A 21,630-nucleotide genomic window follows, 5' to 3' on the forward strand; every position below is an offset into this window, starting at 1 on the left:
CAATTCATTCTATATCTTTAGAATGTGAATAGTAATTTAAGAGATACAGTCCATTTTGTGATAGGAAATTAAGGATTAAATTCCCTACCAAAAGAATAGTGGTGGTCTGGGAGTAAGTTACCTAATCTGCTTCTAAAAAGTTGGTTCCTTGGATAGAAACCAATTTTTGCCACTTCTGATGAGAAGATTGGTTAGCATTAAGTTATTTGTTCCTATTGAGTATCAAGAATATCCACAGATTCACTGAAAGGGGTTCTATGACTTAGTTAGTGGTCTGGATATTTTTCTATTCTCCCTCACCATCCACTCCCTACAAAATTCTCCACATAGCTATTTATAAAAATCCAGTAATTTCTTCTAAATTGAAATCAGATATATCATTGTCAGTCATGCTCATTTCCTCACATTTAAAACAGGATAACTGATATTTAGAAAATTATTGAGCAGGCTGCCTTATAGTACAGTGTCAAAACAAAGGTCTGCTATTATAAGTGATTAATTAAATCTGTTCTGAGAGAAGGGGGAAAAGAGAGACTTATGAGTAGATGAACCCATTAAATGAAAACTCTGCAAACATAGTTATGGCCAGGAACATTATGACCCTTAACTCTAAGGTCTACCAGTAAAGGACCAGATGTGTACATTTAAATATCAAACTTCACTTTGGTAGATAACAGATCTTAAGAGTAAATCAAATTTTTCAGTTAAGACTGGTCAAATTCAGTCTCACTCACTGGAGCGTGTGACCATGGGTAACTCACTTAACACCCTGTTTGCCTCAGTTTCCTCATCTATAAAATGAGCTGAGGAGGAAATGGCAAACCACTAGTAGCTTTGCCAAGAAAATTCCAAATGGGGACTCAAAAAGTCATATTTAATTGAAACAATTATAACAAAGTTTTCTCTTCTTTAGAAGAAATCTTAAAACCACTCTTCTAGTCTGGTTTAAATTCACTCAAAAATGCAAAGGCAAAACTAGCTCCAGGAATGTGATAAACATTTTATTTATTTTTTTTAAGAAAGTAGCTTCAGAAAAACAGACAGGAAAATAATCTAGATCATTTATTTATATATATATATGTTTTAATAAAAACCTTTACATAATCCTCATGCATAAAGACCCTGGGTAAAGCTGCTATTCACAGCAGTACCTGACACCAGATACCCCAGTCTGTTATTTGGGATTTCCCATGGGCCAGCAGCTGTCTGACAGGGGCCTCCTCTCCTCCCCTAAGGGTACGGCACATACAGTCTTCATTTGACTTCAGATGCTACTAGATGGAGGGACCAGTCTACATGTACATGGGAGAGGCAGTCAGTCACAAGTTGGTCGGACGTGTGTGTGAGTGTGTGTGGGTGCATGTGGGGAGGATAGTGGGAAAGTCTCTGGTTTCCAGGCTCCCCCACCTTCTAATGACTCCCTGCTTTGGCAAGAGGTCCAGCAGACATATTACACGTTGATACATTCAGCAAGTGGGGAGGATGAATAGGGGTGAAGGCCACCTGACAAGCTTCTAAAGTGTATGAGAAAACAAGAGTGGCTGACTGGTTTATAAGGACCTGCTAGGGATAGAGACAGTTAGGGGTGAATGAGAGAGAATTACCCCAGAACTGTCAAGGATTATGACTGGCAATCTGAACCTCTAGGCAACAGGGGTGGGACTCCATTCCCAGACTGGTGACAAAATAGCCCACGCCCAAGGATCCACTACAGGACTTAGCCCCTGCACTATGCTGAGGTCAGAGAGGATTCATGTTAAATTCCTTCACTCAACCTGTTCTAGCCCACAAGCGCGAAAATCTCAGTGTTTAAAAAGAAACAACCTCAAGATGGTTCCCAAGCTACAGGAGGTCAGCAATGCATGGGATGTGGTGGAATGAGAGACAGGGCAAATGATTCCTTGGAGAGCAAGGTTTCCCCATCCCTAAAGGACATAGGACCCATAGCGAATGGAAATGAAAGCTTGGAGTTGGAGGGGCCCCCTGCTTGTTGAGGGGAGTCTGCTCAAGGTGCTTTATTGACCATTTAAAAACCCAACACAACAAAACAACAGCAACTGTGACTTCACTGGAGATTTGAACTCCCACCTGGGGCTCTAAAAACCCCACTGCTGCTCCCTATCCCCAGAAAATGGCCCTGGCGGGCCCTGGAGGACATTGTGTACAGTAGGGGGATGAGAAGTGGGGGCAGTATCACCTCTCCCTTTCCCAGACCAGGAGAATGGCAAATGAATGAATTATCCAAATAGAACACGCACCAGCGTTTGCACAAGAAGCGGATGGGGTGGGGTGGGGCGGAGGCCCGGGGGCTCACTGGCTCCCCACAGTCAGTTCTCGGAGGTAGGACTGTGTGAGGCTACGCAGCTCCTCTAAGGCATAGTCCTCAGGCATGGGGAGCCGGCCAATGTGGGGAGCCAGCAACCGCAGCGGGACACGCTGCAGGTCTGCAGGTGAATCCAGGGCTCCTTCTGGGGCCTGCTGAAGGCTCAAAACAACCCGAAGGATATTGGCCACACGTTTGGCCATATCTGGAAGATAGAAATAAAACTGTTAAGAGTGCCCTTCTGCCCCTAACACAAAAATCAGAGACAAGAGCTTAATATAGAACCTGGCTGGCTGGATGGACACACAAAAGAAAATTTACCTGACTGGGCCAATCGGTCCTTGGCGTTGGAGCAATGAATCTGTTCTATCCGGTTACAAAGTGAGGTCACTTTGGTATGCAATTTCTCTAATTCATAGCCTGGACAATCGAGCTGACAAGAGGAAAGGGTCAATATCTCAGGAGGCTCATGCCCACAGACACCCTCCTCCCCAAGATAGACAACTCCCAGAATCAGAAGACCTGGATTCTAATCCAGGCTCTAACCTCAACACGCTGCATTATCCTGACTAAGTCATGTCATCTTTCTGAGCTTCTGTGCCCTCTGCTAAGAGCAATCAAATGATTCTTATAAAAAAAGTTCATCCTTTATGAAAAGGACTCTTATGTGGCCAAAGTTCAGCCAGAGAGTCAAGGATGAGAGTTTGGGAGCCTGGACATGGTGAGAACAAAAGATCAGAAGCAAAAGCCTTATGTCCTCCCTACAAAATTGCTTCTTGCTATGCTTAGTTATTTCCTCCTTATGGACTACTCTGCCCTGAGATTACTTCCTCATATCTAAAACATATTTAATGTGGTCACTCTCACCCTAAAACAACATCTGAGCAGAACATCTACCTTGAACACCAAAGCAACACTGGGGGGAAGGGAGGAGAGGCCGCAGGAAGGGAGAGAAGGGAAGAGAGATCTCAAGATCTTGCTAGTCTTGTTCATTATGTGAACTCAGATATGCTGACTCACTGCCTTCCAATTTGTGTATTCTGCAGGCCCTCTCATTTCATACCAATATAATTGCTATTGCTCTCATCATTCAAGCTACACCTCTTCAAGGAAGTTTCTTGATTATATGTGGATGAGGTACAGATGGAAATATGAACCTGACACCCCTCCACCACTTTTCCTGCTTTCATTTCTTTAGTTAATTATCATAATTTCTTGTTAAGACTTAAAAAACTTGACAAGTACTTCCACTAATATGTTTACTGATTCATTCTGTCTCATCACAACTAGACTATAATCATCTAGAATGGGAAAAAGTTCTTTGCTATACACAAGAGTGGCCACAGAAAGGCTTTTGTGAACTGAGCTTTTGTGAACCTTTTGGCATCAGCTAGCTTACTTGCTGAATTTGGCTGAGCATTTCAATGACCCGAATGTAATCCAGATAAACTAGTCCAGCTGTTTCCCAGTCCTGAATAAGGCTGCTGCGCTCTGGGGGGGATAAGTCTTCCAGGAATCCTTTTAGGTAGCTATAGTTTTCATTAATAATGGCATCTGAGGAAAACAAGAATAAAACATGCCAGTCACACATTCAAGATGAAGAAAAAAATTAAAGGGGAACATCCAAAGAAGGAATAAAGAAGTTAGTCACAATTTCATTTCTTGAAATTCTACAAATGACACATAAGGAACAGTGGTTTCATGTAGATAAGACAAAGTCTTAGGTGTAATTATGTTACTACCAAGAAGAAACATTGCTGGAAAACTAAGTCAGCCTTACCACTTCGTATTTCTTACTCTTATCCCAAAATTTTCTTCCATCCACACAGAGCCAAGCTTACTTTCAAAATGGGGTGACCTGAGAAAAAATCCCATCTGCTGGTCTCTATCAGAGCTCTTCTAGCTTGGTACCAATTGAGGCCAAAAAACTCCAACTCACCAGAGGCCAAATGCCTGATCACAAGTTTGTGGCAGTGGTTCCAGTGTCCAGCCTTAAATAGGTAGAGGGCCTCCAGGTGCTGGTCACATTCCATGTGCGCACGCACAGCCTTGGCCTCATGGATCCACTCAGCAGGCACACATAGCTTTTGGGTTAAGAAGGACTCCTTGGCCCAGGATTCAGGGGTTTCTGACAGCCTGCAGTGCCGAGTGAGTAGCTCCCTTACTGCCTTCTCACGCATACTGGAAATGGAGAATAGAGAGATAAGGATGAGATGCTTTCCCCAAGACAGCATGATCCTATCCTGTCCCAAACTGAATTTTTAGCATTGCTTCCTTAGGATTAATTTTCCATAATTATCACATAGAAGATAAAAAGATTAGACGGAGGGTTGGGGGAGCCTTTTCTAAGATGAAACTCTAGACATTCAAAATACGCTCTTTTTCAGATAAAGGAGTCTTTTCTAAGTCTGAAAGCAGAGCATGGTCAACAAAATGAACAAGAAAGAAATTCAGAACCCTGGGCTCCCCATGTTTCCAGCCTAGACAATAGTAAACTGTAGCAGTTTATATTTCTATGATGCTTTTCTACTTTCAAATTATTTTTTTCACATCCACCCTGTGAGTTAGGTAATTTAAGTTTCATCCCTATTTTACAGATGAGGGAACAGATTTAGAGAATAACTCAGTCACCTTAGGCCACATAGCCAATATATTTTTAAATAATATAGCTCAAATATATTCTTAGTACACCTAATAATAAATCTATTGTTTTTCCCAATAAATACTTCAAGGAACTATGATTTTGTTGATAGGCTCTTTCTGCTGGTGCAGACCCCAATTCTTTCACTCCTTCAGAGACTATCTACGTACATGCTAATGTGGCTAAGGAAATTCACTGCCTTAAGACCAATCTAGTGATGAGTTTCTCAAAGGCTATTTACTCCTTTTTTTTTTAGCATTTAAAAAGAATTTATAATAACTTTTTATTGACAGAACCCATGCCAGGGTAATTTTTTTACAACATTATCCCTTGCACTTGCTTCTGTTCTGATTTTTCCCCTCCCTCTTTCCACCTCCTCCCCTAGATAATGCTATTTACTCCATGAGATATTCCTTGAGGGCAATTTGTTTATAGACCTTTCATTTATTTTCCACATTGATATTTTTGTGTCTCATCCTCATGAGATTATCAAGTCCATGAAAACAAAAATTGAGTCTTTGTAACTTCTGCTATAACTAATGGTGGTTCTTTTATGTATTTAGGGGCTGTTCTTCCTCCTCGTTTTCTTTACTCAGTATGTCTCAGTCCCTTTCCAGTGTTATTCTGGGCTTTCTTTTCTATCCCTAGGCAATCTTATGAGTAAAACTATAATCTATACACTATTTATGTAATCCACACAATCTCTTAAATTTATATATCCAGCCATTACCTTACTCTTGAATTCCAGCCCTCTATTACTAGCTGTTTATTGGACATTCCTACTTGATTCCCATAGGTACCTCAAAACATCCAAAATAGGATTCATTAACTGCCTTTCTCCCTTCCTCAAGTACAACATTTCCAGTCACCCAGGTCTAAAATCTCAGTCATTTTCCACTTCTCATTCTCTAACATCCACTCAATTATTAAGTCCTGTCAACTTCTTCTTCACAGTATCTACTACATCCATCAGAGTCTCTCTACTCAGTTGTAAAATGATCCAAACATTCTGGAGAACAATTTAGAACTATGCCTAAAAGGTTATCCAAATGTGCACACCTTTGATCCACTAATGCCAGTACTGGGTCTGTATCCCAAAGAAACCATAAAAGAAGGAAAAAGACACACACATGCAAAAATATTTCTAATAACTCTTTTTATGGGGGAAAAGAATTGGAAAATGAGTAGATACCCATCAACTGGGGAGTAGCTGAATAAGTTATGGTACATGAAAGTAATAGATTATTGTTCTATTAAAAAAAAAAAATAAGGAGGGCAGCTAGGTGGTGCATTGGATAGATCATTGGATAGATCACCAGCCCTGAAACTAGGAGGACCTGAGTTTAAATTTGGCCTCAGACACTTCCTAGCTGTGTGACAAGTCACTTAACCCCAATTGACTCAGGGAGAAAAATGATGAACAGCCCCCTCAGGGGGAAAAAAATGAACAAACTGATTTTAGAAAGGCCTAAAAAGATTTGCATGAACTGATGCTGAGCAAAAAAACCAAAACTAAACAAAACCAGAACCAGGAAAACACTGTACATAGCTGTAGCAAAATTGTGCAATGATCAACTATGACAAACTCGGTTCTTCTTAGCAGTTCAGTGATTCCAGGCAATTCCTATAAACTTTGGAGGGAAAATGCCGTCCATATTCAAAAAGAGAACTATTCAGATTGAATCCAAATCAATACATGCTATGTTGTTCACTTTTCCCCCCTTTTTTCTTGTTTTTTTTCTCTCTCATGATTTTTCTCTTTTGTCCCAATTTTTTGATTCCTGAGGAAATATGTTTTAAAAAACAAACAAACAAAATTGTTTTTATGAGTAACTGATTTTTCTCTGCCAACATTTTCCATAAGGAAATATATTTTTAAAAATATATATGTATAACTTTTAAAAATGGATTTTTTAGAAGTGGGAAAAATTAAAAAAAAAAAAAGATTCTCTCTCAAAAAATTCTCATCATCTAATGATGCATTATGCATTATGGCAAAAGCCTAAATGGTTTCTCTATCATAAGTCTATCCCTTCTCCTTCATGCCTTGAATGCCTTTCTGTTTCAAAAACTTCCACCTTAGAGAATGAGATTCCTTAAAGTCAGTTTCTTCCTGGAATCCTATTCTGATTCTCCCAGTTGCTAACATGCTCCTCCCTGCCATCCCTCACCCTGAAATTATCAGCCCAGATCCACCAATAAAATAAAAATTCTGTTAAGAGTAGAGATAGTTTTATTTTTGTCTTTGATTTTCCAGTTTCTAGCTCAAGACCTAGTACTTAATAATTGCCTTTTTAATATTTCAAAAATGTCATTTAATTTCATTAGAGTGATCCTCATTTACAAGCTCACAATCCCTATCATTGGGCTTGAAGGTAGAACCTTCTAAATCTTGTATTCCATTGATATTATATTCAAGGATCCAAGATTTAATAAGACATCTGAGAAAGGTTTTAATGGAAGCACTGTACAACATTCTGCTGCAGATAAGAGTGAATTCTATCAACTACAATCAATCTACTGCACTATAAAATCCCTGACAGCAGCAATTTCCAAGAATGCCTACAAAGGGCCTGATTGTTTACAAAGTGTTTAAGATACATTTTCTGAATTAAAACTGAAGGTAATGAAAATTATCTTATTTCCTGAATATTACTTTTTGACATCTGAAGCAGACCATAGGGGTTGCCTTTCACTCACTTTGTATTGGTGATATGCAGTAGGACAAAGATAGCCCATTCCCACAGTCCTTCACTCTCAAGCTGAGCAGCATAGCTGGCATGCAGTACACCTTCACACTGCTCTGACAGGTGGGTATAATTCAGGGATTGCAGAACTTCCCAGAGGTGCCAGCTCAAGCGATAGTCCAAAGGATCAGAGGTTATACTCCGGGGATCCAACAGTTGATTCAGATCATAATGTCTACAAGAGAAAGTAAAGAGAAAGAGTAGGTGAAGAATGGGTGTATGGGGGGAGGGGGGGAGAAATGTGGGGAGGAGATAAGAAATAAGATATGAACCATTAAGTATTCCACGAATTTCTTACTTTGTGCTGCCTTAGAAGCCATGCAAAAAGATAATCTAAACACAGAAAGCAAATTAAAGTTTCATAGGCTTAGACAAATAACTATTTCTCCCCAAAGTTCTATGTCACATAAAAAGATATTTTCCCAGTCACAGATATTCATGATCAACACTATAATTATACTAAGTAAGTTGTTTAAGTTGTCTATTACATAATAAGAGTTTAGCGGTTTTGGTTACGTCTTTATATCCACATTAAAAAAACAACAACAAAAAGTTTTTTTGTTCTATGGATCTGCAACCAGAATTCTTCTGACATCTGATTTTAAGTTTTATAGTGTTCTTAAAAAAACAGACAAAAAAAATTGTTGATTACATGCCTAAGCACAAACCTACTTCTGTCTTTAAAAAGATTATAAAATTATCTAAAATGGCAAAATGTAATGTATTAGGTACAAATACAGCTAGCTCAACATCATTTGTGGTCCTATGATAAAGATAAACAATAAAAACACATGTTACAAAGTGTTTCCCATCAATTATTCTCTTGATCTTTATAATAATTATGCTGTACATTATATAAGTAATAGGCTGATATCTGGAGTTTTTACATCTATCTCCCTTGGAAATTAAAAACAAAAATAATCCTCTACAAATGTCTAAGACATAATAGCATTGGGACCTGGCTCTCTTTTAAAAGAGAACATTCCATATCAATCAATAAATAAAAATTTATTAAGTGCCTACTACAGTCAGACAATGTGTAAAATGCTGAAAATAAAAAGAAAGGAAAAGGTAATCCTTGCTCTCAAGGAGTTCACAATCTAATAAGGGAGATGTGAACAACTATATACAAGTGTGATATGTACAAGTTAATTTAGAGATAATAGTGGGATGATACATATACACAATACAAGAGGATTCCACATGAAACTGTATTATCTTCATTTCATATTGCTTGCTTAAAAAAAAAAAGCTATTGAATGAGGCATCTACCTTCCAAGGTAGTTGTGAGGATTCAATGAAATATTTGTTAGGTGCTGCATTAGATATTTAATAAATGGTTGTTTCCTGATTTTGACAATACATGGGACAGTTCAAACTACTCAAGATTCCCTGTTACTGTCTTTTTTCTTATGATGAAATAACATTCTATTAATTCAAATATATACATTCAGTCACTTTTCTATCATCCCTGTGGCTGCTTGCTTCCCTTTTCAGTCTGATGTCATTCCATACCATATTCTGTGTGCATGTATACAATATTCAATCATCCTATGTTTGTTTCCAGTAAGGGGTAGGTTCTCCTGATGTCTACTCATCCCATTCCTTCTTCTCCATGCTTTCTCCTCTTTTCATATACCACAACTGTGAGAAATAGTAAGGTCTACCTCCTAAATCTTCTTTTCTATGTTAATAGAATCTTTTTTTTTTTTTTAAACACCTTTCCTTCTTTTCTGTTTCCAACCCCCTGAAGCAAGCCAACAGATCCTCAGTTCTTCTGTTGCTTTTATTTAGCTTTCTCAATACCATTTCAAGATATTAAAGTTTCTGATGCTCAGTAAGACTCAGGAGAACATTGTACACAGCAGTAGCAAGATTATACGATGATTAATTCTGATGGATGTGGTTCTTTTAAACTGCAAGGTGATTCAGGCCAGTTTCAATGGTCTTGTGATGAAGAAAGACATCTGCACCCAGAAAAAGGACTGACTGTAGGGACTGAGTGTGAAATAAACAATATATTATTTTCACTTTTTTTGTTTGTTTTTTGTTTTCTTTCTCATTTTTTTCCCTTTTTGACCTTGATTTTTTTTGTGAAGCATGATAATTGCACATTTAACATATATTGGATTGCTTGCTGTGTAGGGAAGGGGTAGGGGGAAGAAAAGGAAAATTTTGGAACACAAGTTTTGTAAGGATGAATGTTGAAAATTAAGCATATTTTTAAAAAAATTTTTAATTGAAGCCTTTTATTTTTCAAAACATATGTGTAGACAATTCTTCAACATTAGCCCTTCCAAACCTTGTCTTCCAATTTTCCCCTCTTTCCCCTACGCCCTCCTCTAGGTGGCAAGTAATCCAATATATGTTAAACATGGTAGAAATATATGTTAAATATTAACATATGCATATTTATACAATTATTGTGCTACACAAGAAAAATCAAATCAAATCACAAAAAAAAGAGAGAGAAGCTAACAAAATGCAAGAAAACAACAACAAAAAAAGTGAAAATGCTATGTTGTGAACCACACTCAGTTCCCACAGGCCTCTCTCTCTGGGTGTAGATGGCTCTCATCATCACTGAACAACTGGAACTGGTTTGAATTATCTCATTCTTGAAAAGAGAAATGTCTATCAGAATTTATCATCATATAGTCTTGTTGCCGTGTATAATGATTTCTTGGTTCTGCTCATTTAACTTAGCATCAGTTCATGTAGGTCTCTCCAGGCTTTTCTGAAATCATCCTCCTAATCATTTTTTACAGAACATTAATATTCCATAGCATTCATTTGCCATATTTTATTCTGCCATTCTCCAATTGATGGGCATTCATCAATTTCCAGTTTCTTTCCACTACAAAAAGGGCTGCCACAAACATTTTACACATGTGAGTCCCTCTCCTCCTTCCTTTAAGATCTCTTTGGGATATAAGCCCAGTAGAAATCAAAGGATCAAAGGATATGCACATTTTAATAGACCTCTGGGCATAGTTCTAAATTATTCTCCAGAATGGTTGGAGTTGTTCACAATTCCACTAACAATTTATCAGTGTCCCAGTTTTCCCACATCCCCTCCAACATTTGTCATTATCTTTTCCTGTTATCTCAGCCAATCTGACAGGTATGTAATGGTGTCTCAGAGTTGTCTTAATTTGCATTTCTCTGATCAATAGTGATTTGGAGCATCTTTTCATATGAATAGAAATAGTTTCAATTTCTTCAATTGAAAATTGTCTGTTCATATCCTTTGACCATTTATCAATTGGAGAATGGCTTGAATTTTTATACATTTGAGTCAATTCTCTATATATTTTTAGAAATGAGACCTTTATCAGATCCTTTGAATGTAAAAATTTTTTTCGAATTTATTGCTTCCCTTCTAATCTTGCCTGCATTAGTTTGTACAAAAACTTGGAAATAATAATTTAATATAATCAGAATTATCTATATCAATATTATCTATATCAAAATTATTTATTTTGTGATTAATAATGATTTCCAGTTCTTCACAAATTCCTTCCTTCTCCATAGACCTAAGAGGTAAACAATCCTATGTTTTTCTAATTTTTTTTTATAATATCATTCTTTACGTCTAGATCATGAACCTATTTCGACCTTATCTTGGTATATGGTGTAAGGTGTAGGTCAATGCCTAGTTTGTGCCATGCTAGTTTCCAATTTTCCCAACAGTTTTTGTCAAACAAAAAATTCTTATCCTAAAATCTGGGGTCTTTGGGTTTGTCAAACACTAAATTACTATAGTCATTGATAATTTTGTCCTGTGAATTTAACCTATTCCATTGATCAACTTCTCTATTTCTTAGCCAATACCAAATGGTTTGGTTGACCATTGCTTTATAATATAGTGTTAGACCACTGGCACAGCTAGACCACCTTCATTTCAATTTTTTTTCATTGTTTCCCTTTAAATTCTTGACTTTTTGTTCTTCCAGATGAATTTTGTTATTTTTTTCTAGGTCAGTAAAATAGTTTCTTGGGAGTTTAATTGGTATAGCACTAAATAAATAGATTAGTTTAGGTAGTATTATGATCTTTATTATATTCGCTTGACCTATCCAAGAGCACTTGATATTTTTCCAATTGTTTAGATCTGACTTTGTGTGTAAAAGTGTTTTAGTTTTTCTCATATAGTTCCTGACTTTCTCTTGGCAGATTCCCAAATATTTTATACTATCGACAGTTATTTTAAATGGAATTTCTCTTTGTATCTCTTGCTGTTGGATTATGTTAGTGCTGTATAAAAATTACATGTTTTGAAAATAAAAATCTTTAATTTAAAAAATTAAATGATATTAAAGTTCTGAAGGGACATTTATTTCTCTTCCTATTAGAATATCAACACTACATTACCACAAATTACCTTTTAACTGCTCCAAAAAATTTACCATAACTTCTGTTAAGTATTTCAAAATTTCTACTCTTAAGTCTGGTCTTTTCATCAGGAATGCATGAAACTCCTCTATTCCATTAAACATCTATTCCTCCCTCTCCCCTCTTTGCAGGATTATACTCAGTTCTGCAGGACAAGTTATCCTTCATGGTAAGCTTATATTTTTGATTTTTGGAATACTGTATTATAAGATCTCCTCTTGCTTATATTAGAAGAAACTGCTGCCAGGTCTTATATAATCTTTGGTACTTCAATTTCTTCAGGGATGCTATAACTTTTTTTGGTTGAGCTTTGGAATTCGGCTATAACATTTCTGGAGACTTTACTTTTGGAATTCCTTTAAGGAAATATGAAAATATTTAAAAATTCAAACTCCGTTTTTTCAATTAAAAAATATCAATTCTCTCGTCACTACTTTCCTTCACTGAAAAATCAACAAAAAGCCCCCAAATTCTTGTAACAAATATGAATGGCCAAATAAAACAAATTCCCACTTTGGCCTTATCCAAAAAATATACATTTCATTCAAAGCACCTTGAATCCACTGCCTCTCAGTTATTGTTCAGTCCTTAGAATTATGGTTGATTATTTCACTAATCAGAATCCTAAGTCTTTCAATGTCTAATCAGTTTCTCCAATTCATGTTTCAAAAAAGCAAATTTTTTCAATGGAACTGACCTCTGAGGTAACATTTTAAGCATACCTTGCATTTTCACCTTGATTCTGTGCAGTTTCTCATGAGAAGTCACTTGCAGAAAGCTGCACCACCTCACAGAAATTCCTGGCCCTTCTAGGGCCAATTCCCAGAAGCCTCTACCACATCTTTGTCAGAGTAGGAGTCATATACCGAGAAAGGCTAGTCCATACCACCCTATCTCCTTTTCCCACGGCTCAGAATTATAAGTGTAAACAATTATAATTTTTATCCCATTCCTTAACACTTTAAACAAGTATATAACCATGCCCCCACTTTTATCAAGTTTTAATGTCATAGATGAAAATTTTAAGCACATACCTAATCTCATTTTTCTATAACCTTGTGGCTTTTATTGAGTGATTTTGCAGCACAGATGGAGCAATAGTATCTCTGAGTCAAGGGGTTATTTAATGGATTCCACTTTTCCATAAGGTTCTAAAATATCTGGGTAGTTTTCCTTTATGATTTATTGAAATATGGTGTTCAAACATTTCATAATTTTTCAGGGAGTGTTATGGTTCTTAAATTATCTCTTTGACCTGTTTTATTACTTTGTTTCTGATTATCAGATGCTTTACATTTTCTTCTACTTTTTTCAATCTTTGGATTTTATTCTATTATTTCTTGCTGCTTCATGAAATCATTAATATCTGTCTGATCTAAGCCCATGTTTTTAGAGTCTGTTACACCTCAAAAAGATTTATCAGTTTCTCTTCTAAGACTGGTTCTTCCAGTTCTTTATTCCAAAGCTTTTCTTTTATCTTCATTTTTGTCTAGATATCCATGTAGTCCTTGTAGAAAATTCACGTTTTCTTCAAGTTTCTATTTGTACTTATTACAGATTTTTACTTATTACAGAATTAACCCCTTCTTTTTGGGAGAACTTCTAGATTTAAAATAATTTTTTAATTTAAGTTAATCACTGTCTATCTAACTCTATTCTTGAATTCTAGCCTGGTTGCCTAGAACAATAGCTTTGATGGTAGATATGTTTCCTATTGTCAATGGGCTGCTAGCTGGCTTAGGGTGCAATTCAGGATTTATTGATCATTATTTGACTGGGTATGAAATTTAGGCTTTATAAAAGTAGGATTGGTCTTGCTTTTTGTCCATGAAGTTAGAAATCTCCCTAGCTTTTTATCTTTTTCAAAAAATAAATTTTTATTGATCTTTTGTTTTCTTTACTTCACTGGAATTTCTTCCTGTATCTCTAACCCTGTACGCTTCCCAAAAAAATATTGGTGTTTATGAAGACTTTTACCTTATCATTAACTTCCTTGGGATCTTGCTAAGTAGTAGAATTTCTGGGTCAAAGGATATGAACACTTTAGTCACTTTATTTGCATAATTCTAAACTGTATTCCAAAATACTTGTACTGTTCCACAGCTACACCAACAACATAGTAATATGCCCGTCTTCCTTATATATATATTTGTCAGTGTACTAGATGTGAGGTGAATTCTTAGGATTGTTTTGATTTACATTTTTCTTATTATTGATAATTTGGCAAAAACTGAACAAATCTAATAGCTCCTAATACACCAGTTTTTCATACTTGATGAAAAGTATCAATCCATAGTGAAGACAGCTGAAAAAATCTTACAGATATTTAATAAGTCAACTCATTTTCACAGCAACTCCTTTTACAGCCCAAGAAGAGATCTTGCCCAAAATCACTCAAAGAAGAATACTTGATTTGAACTCATGTTCTCTTAGTCTAGTAGAATATAATTATTTTATCTTCTTGATGCCCAAACATTTGGGTATCAAATCACCTAATGTATGTGAAATTACCATATAAATGTCAACTGTTATTATTTAATCATAGCTTTCTTTAGCTTTCAACTGTTAAGTAGAATTCACAAGAGCAAAGTAGCAGCAGCAAGGCTAGGAGGAGATCTTCCAGGGCAAAATAAATTATACTCACCTATCACTGTAGAGCTTGAGCAGGTGAAAGCACACATCTCTGAGAGGTCTCCTAGTATCATCATCTTCCAAGACACAGCCAGAGTCTTCAAGGTATGAAGGCAGGGGACTACAAGCATATTTTTCACTTTCAGAGGTATTCTGCAGAGAAAGAATATCAAGATTATGGACACCTGCTTTCATCCATTCTCCAGGTAGAAACTAGTCCCATTTTGATTTTTAAGGTAAAGGCAGGATAGGAACATAAAGGACTATAAAATATTCTTAAGATTTCAGAAAGTTATGTTAGAGTCATGCTCTTTAAAAATGGGCATCCTATGAATACAGAGAGGCTTGGAGAGACCTACATGGACTGATGCTAAGTGAGATGAGCAGAACCAGGAGATCATTATACACTTCGACAACGATATTGTATGAGGATGTATTCTGATGGAAGTGGATTTCTCTGACAAAGAGACTTAACTGAGTTTCATTGGAGAAATGATGGACAGAAACAGCTACACCCAAAGAAGGAATACTGGGAAATGAATGTGAACTATTTGCATTTTTGATTTTCTTCCCGAGTTATTTTTACCTTCTGAATCCAATTCTCCCTGTGCAGCGGGAGAACTGTTCGGTTCTGCAAATATGTATTGTATCTAGGATATACTGCAACATATTTAACATATATAGGACTGCTTGCCATCTTGGGGGGAGGGGGGGAGGAGGAAGGGAGGGGAAAAAACGAAACATAAGTGATTGCAAGGGATAATGTCGTGTAAAAATTATCCTGGCATGGATTCTGTCAATACAAAGTTATTATTAAATAAAATAAAATTAAAAAAAAAAAAAGGGCATCCTAGCTTTAATGGAATAGATATAGAAGACTCAGATCTTTCAAACAACTTCCCTGACCTGTCATTTTTGTTATTTTCCTGGCTCCATGGCTCTACTGTCCCTGACAATTAAATATTTTTTAATAACAAAGGGACTATGGCTCACACCAAGAATAGAGTTGTGACAAGGTTACAATCAAGAAATGTCAACATTCACATTAGCAAAAATAATATCCTAACTTGAATAAGGATTAAGATAAAAATAAGTGGAACATTTATGAATGTCTGGATCCCCCTTCCATAACAGGGTCCCAGATCTGGATATCACTAAGGAACATTCCTAAATAAAGCCAGATTTGAGAAATTCTAGTCAGATAATAGCAATATAAGGACAATATGGAGATTTATTTTATGTTTCTGGAAGGGTTTCAGCCCAACTTGTCCAGAGGCAAAGGACTGGATTATAGAAACAAGATCATCCCTCACACTTGCCCATTCTGACTCTTTAATCTTTTTTTCTGCTTGAGTCTATTTGATACTCCTTACCTGGAATGCTTCCTCATACATGCTAAGAGCCTGGGAAATGGAAGCAGTAGGAGGAAGGAGATACCAAAAATGGATTGCAATTGAGCGCTTCCAATCCAGCTGGGAACATACGTTGATACTCTTCTGTTCTGAGAGTCGCCACACCTGTCGGGGCAACAAATATGAATGGCAGAGCTTGTACATGACCTTATATTAATCTTTAGTTTTTCACTTTTTCTCCATCAAGATTTATTTCAGCTGAAAGGATTTACAAAGAGATTTGCGATGTATAATCAGTTAATCAGCAAGGATGTTAAGCTCTGACTTTGTTTCAGACATTGTGTTTTAAATATGGATGATTCAAAGGCAAAAATAAAAGTCCTTGCTTTCAAAGAGCTTATACTAATCAGCACACATAAGTATATAAGTAAAAATACACATGGTACTTTTTTTTTTTTTTTTTTTTGCAGGGGTAGGGGTAAACAATGGAGATGAGGAGTAAGAAGACTTGACATGAAATAGAACCTGACTCGAATTTTAAAAGAAAATGAGTATTCTAAATGATGAAGATAAAAGAGAACATTCCAAACACAAAACATAATATGTGAAAAGACACAAAAACAGGAGATGGACACTGTATGTAAGACACAACTAGAATGTCAGTTTAGTTGGACCAAAGAAAATATGTAGGAGAATAACCTATTAAGTATGCTGAAGCCAGATTATGAAGGAATTTAAATGCTCAATGTGATTTAAACAGGGTGAGAAATCTTGTTTTGCATTATTTTAGGATAAGGAGGCAGATAAAATAAGGATTTAAGACATATTACTAATCATGCTAGATATGACAAAGATGATATAATATATCTGAATTGGAATGGTCAGAAAAAGTACTATGTCAATAGGACTCGCAACTTGGCATGTCATCCCTCATCAATGCGCCTTTTCCTTATTGCTGATGACCTCCCATTCCCAGATCTCCTATAACTATGTCTTGTTCTCCCTCTCAAGAGGTTATCAGTTAACTACTGCAAATTATTTCTGTATATGAGTAGAAGATGCTGAATTTCATTAAACTAAAAAAGCCATTTAAAAATGCCGAGTCTTTAAAGATCCAGAAGATTGAAGACATGATGAGGACCTTTTGGGATGATCAGCTCCAAGTACCTTAGTATACATAGATATGATCTCTGAAAGGTCACCAATCTGTTTCAGAAGACTACTCAAATTGTTTTCTGACTGACAAATATTTATATAACACCTATGTACAAGATGTTCAACATTAGAAAGTCATTTTAGAGATAAACATTCTTATTGTCAAAACTTCTGGTTAACATTTAATTCAAGCATGGGAAGTTTTAACTATCTGAAAAATTGGGAGGAAAGAACATACTGGTTTTCCAGCTAAAAGAGTAAAAATGCGTAGTCGATCCTCTTGGATGAAGCAATCTGCCTGGAGCCGGTGCCAATCTACAAGCTGCATGGTGAGCAGCTCCCGTACTGGCTGGCTGCCCCCAAGCTGGGACAGAAGAAGGGCAAGTCGGTGATCACCTAAAAGAAAAAGGCAATTATTATTAGTTCCACAAGTCCATCTCAGGTAATCAGTAAGATTTGGGGCTACATGAAACCTAACATTCTTCGAGCTCTTAAAAGTTTACAAGTCATTTTTACTGCAACAACCCTGTTAGGTAGGCAGTGCTATACTTATTATCCCTGTTTTAGACAGAAGGAAACTAGTTAGTATCTTTTATACCACACTAAGCTGTCTATTCTCTTTGAAGTACTCTCATCCTTTTCTTTAACCTTTAAGAGAAATTTCCTATGTAAACACTCAGGTCTCCTTACTCTTCTATGTTGCATCAGGGACATATGTAGGTTTCACAATAAAAAGTGTGTTGGGATTTGAATATAGAAGACTTGGGCTCAAATACCATAATCTTGAACAAATTACTTAATCTGCCTAATTTTCCTGCAACATCAAGGGATTGGACTAAAATGAGTTCCTTCCAGTTCTAAATCTGAACTCTTATGGTTTAATCCCAACCCTAAATAAATAAATAAATAAATGAAGTCAAGATTCATGAAAATAAATACAGGTAGACAGCTGGTACAGTGTAGGGAATGGTGGACCCAGAGTCAAGAAGATCAGTGTCAGACACTCAATAACTGTGACTCTGGGCAAGTTACTTAATCTCCATTTTCAATTCTATAACATGAGAATACCAATTAACAGCATACCTCCCAAAAATTGCTGTAAGGACAAAAAGAAATATCTATAAAGTACTCTGCAAACTTTAAAGTGCTAGCTGCATAACTATTAAAGAATGTATATTCTTCATTATCTACCATCATACCCAAGCAAAATCTTACATAGTCCTGTAAATTCCAAGACAAATAGATCACCAACTAGCCTGACAATAGAACCTCTATTTCGAAATGTCAGGTATTCTTCAGAAGATAGTTTGTACCAAAGGAAACAGTTATAATTTTTCAATATAGAAGTCACATACATTACAATTCTGGTTAATGGATATTGGTTAAAAGAACTTTTAGGAAAAGGTTCTCATTTCCTACTGCCATTCTCAAAAAGTCTGCAATACTTTCCTGTTTTGTGATTATAATTTGACTATTGATATTTCACTCTGATGACAGTTTTTGAGTTTTTCTTCTTTCAAGCAGAAGACACAGATGGTGCTGGAGATCAGGCTGAACAAGTACTGGTCCTAATATATATGCTTTATTATAAGCTATATGGCTTTATTATAAGCTATGACTTTTAAAATTTTTAAATTATTATTATTAACTTGCTATCCATAATTATTATACAAAGAACAGAAAAAAGGGTTAAATATGAGACTGTGAATCATTATACATAGCTTGTTTTTTTAGAGTGGATTATTAATTTTATTATGACAATTCTAATACTATCCAGTATCCCTAATACTATGACAGTAATACTATCTATCTCTTTTAGAAATCACTTCTGTTCTCTTCTCTGAACATCTTTTTATAATGTTTCATTGGCACTCCTTCCTTTTCTTTTTAAAAAATAATTATTACTACTTAATATTCTCTTTAAAAAATAAAGTTAAACAAAACAAATCAATTGGCTATTTCCTTCTTTGATCTCTTTGCCTAACAGTGGTAATGAAAGGATGACAAAAACAACTTGAATGACTTTTGGGGTACAATTCCAAATTGCTTTCTAGAATGTTTAGATCAATTCGTAGTCCTATTAGCAATTCATTTATAAGCCTGTCCTCCTAAAGTCATTCTAACAATTGTTTTGGTCATCTTTGCTAATTTGATCATATAAAACAAAACTGTAGTTGTTTTAATTTGCCTCTCATTAATACTGTTTGGAGATATTTTTCATATTATTGTTGCTAGCTTGAATTTCTTCCCTTTTGAAAACGACCTATTCATGTTCTCTGAATATTTTATCTATTAAGAAATGATACTTGTTTCTATAAATGTGAAAATATTATATATATATATATCTTTGAAATCCATCAGACTGATGGATTTATGTAAAACCTTTTTAGCTGTATGTAATCAAAACTTTTCTGTACCTATTAATATAATCATGTGATTTTCTTTTGGATTTACTACATAGAAACAAAATTGAAACAACCTTGGATTCCCCATAAAAATCCAATTTGGCCATAACATATAACCTTTTAAATACGTTGTTATAGCATCTTTGATAGTCAAAGATATTGATCTATGCCTTTCCTTGGTCCATGTTTATCTTATTGAAGTAGTTTACTAGGATTTCTCCTTTTCTTATTTTTGAAAAAAAAAATTCAATGTAAATTAATGATTGCATGTTTGATAGAAATTATATGTAATCTATCTGTTTCTGGCTATTCCCCTCCCTTTGAGAGTTCCTTTATGGAAAATTTCTTTTTATAACTAGAAAATTATTGAACTAGACATTTTATATTTTTTATAAATATCTGTTCACCAGACAATTTTCAGATGATGAAATTGAAACTATTACCACTCACATGAAAGAGTGTTCCAAATCACTATTGATCAGAGAAATGCAAATTAAGACAACTCTGAGATATCACTACACACCTGTCAGATTGCCTAAGATGACAGGAAAAAATAATGATGAATGTTGGAGGGGATGCGGGAAAACGGGGACACTGATGCATTGTTGGTGGAGTTGTGAACGAATCCAACCATTCTGGAGAGCAATCTGGAATTATGCCCAAAAAATTATCAAAATGTGCATATCCTTTGATCCAGCAGTGTTTCTATTGGGCTTATATCCCAAAGAAATACTAAAGAAGGGAAAGGGACCTGTATGTGCCAAAATGTTTGTAGCAGCCCTGTTTGTAGTGGCTAGAAACTGGAAAATGAATGGATGCCCATCAATTGGAGAATGGCTGGGTAAATTGTGGTATATGAATGTTATGGAATATTATTGCTCTGTAAGGAATGACCAGCAGGATGAATACAGAGAGGCTTGGAGAGACCTATATGGACTGATGCTAAGTGAGATGAGCAGAACCAGGAGATTATTATACACTTCGACAACAATATTGTATGAGGATGTATTCTGATGGAAGTGGATTTCTATGACAAAGAGACCTAACTGAGTTTCAATGGATAAATGATGGACAGAAACAGCTACACCCAAAGAAAGAACACTGGGAAACGAATGTGAACTATTTGCATTTTTGATTTTCTTCCCGAGTTATTTTTACCTTCTAAATCCAATTCTCCCCGTGCAACAGGAGAACTGTTCGGTTCTGCAAATATGTATTGTATCTAGGATATACTGCAACATATTTAACATATATAGGACTGCTTGCCATCTTGGGGGGGGGGGGGTGGAGGGAGGGAGGGGAAAAAAAACATAAGCGAGTGCAAGGGATAATGTTGTAAAAAATTACCCTGGCATGGATTCTGTCAATACAAAGTTATTATTAAATAAAATAAAATTTAAATTAAAAATAAATAAATAAATAAATACCTGTTCACTTGACTTAACATTGCAACTGAAAACAAATATTTTGAAAATATAAGGAATAAGCTTGGCCCCAAAGAGATATGAAAAGACACCTCTTCCCCCCAAAACCCAGCTCTTTAGCAGAGAAGTGGTAAGACTGAGTAGATGGATATGGAACACTGTATAATAATGTAAGCTTTTTTTTTTTTGGTGATGCATTCATTAATTTTGCTAATTCTTCCCAACACTTCCCAAGAAAATACTTATAAAGGAAGGCTTTCTAGCAGAAATAGGGGAAATATAGGTGATATCAAATAAACAGATATCATTAAAAAACTATTATTTTAAAAGTTTTCAGTTTTGTTGGCAAATGGTTTTTAACTATTTCTTCTAAAGTCTGGGTTAGTTCCCTGGAGGGGTCAGGAACAGCCAGAGTCAGGATAAGTAAAAGTCCGTGGTCTTTAGAGGAAGAAGTGAAGGAGATGGACAAACCACCAAAAGGCTCCCCACCAACTTCTCTTCTCCTAGTTCTGCCAAAGTGAAGCACCAAACAGTGAGATGAGCCATTTTTCCAAACA

General features: G+C 35.8%; 1 protein-coding gene across 7 annotated transcripts in view; it reads right to left on the reverse strand.

Annotated features, from left to right (window-relative positions):
- Positions 1-980: 980 nt before the first annotated feature.
- The window catches only part of NUP98 (nucleoporin 98 and 96 precursor), a 98,725-nt gene continuing 78,075 nt past the window's right edge, over positions 981-21,630 (reverse strand). For all 7 annotated transcript variants that reach the window (XM_051987472.1, XM_051987473.1, XM_051987471.1 and 4 more), the window contains 8 exons: positions 17,483-17,640; positions 16,111-16,254; positions 14,751-14,890; positions 7,665-7,886; positions 4,263-4,504; positions 3,723-3,877; positions 2,645-2,756; positions 981-2,528 (listed from right to left, as the gene is read on the reverse strand). In XM_051987472.1, the coding sequence (XP_051843432.1) occupies positions 2,311-2,528; positions 2,645-2,756; positions 3,723-3,877; positions 4,263-4,504; positions 7,665-7,886; positions 14,751-14,890; positions 16,111-16,254; positions 17,483-17,640 (1,391 nt within the window). In that variant the 3' untranslated portion in view covers positions 981-2,310. The remainder of the gene's footprint in view (positions 2,529-2,644; positions 2,757-3,722; positions 3,878-4,262; positions 4,505-7,664; positions 7,887-14,750; positions 14,891-16,110; positions 16,255-17,482; positions 17,641-21,630) is intronic.

This window comes from Antechinus flavipes, chromosome 3 (genome assembly GCF_016432865.1).
Source record: "Antechinus flavipes isolate AdamAnt ecotype Samford, QLD, Australia chromosome 3, AdamAnt_v2, whole genome shotgun sequence".
Lineage (NCBI taxonomy): Eukaryota > Metazoa > Chordata > Mammalia > Dasyuromorphia > Dasyuridae > Antechinus > Antechinus flavipes.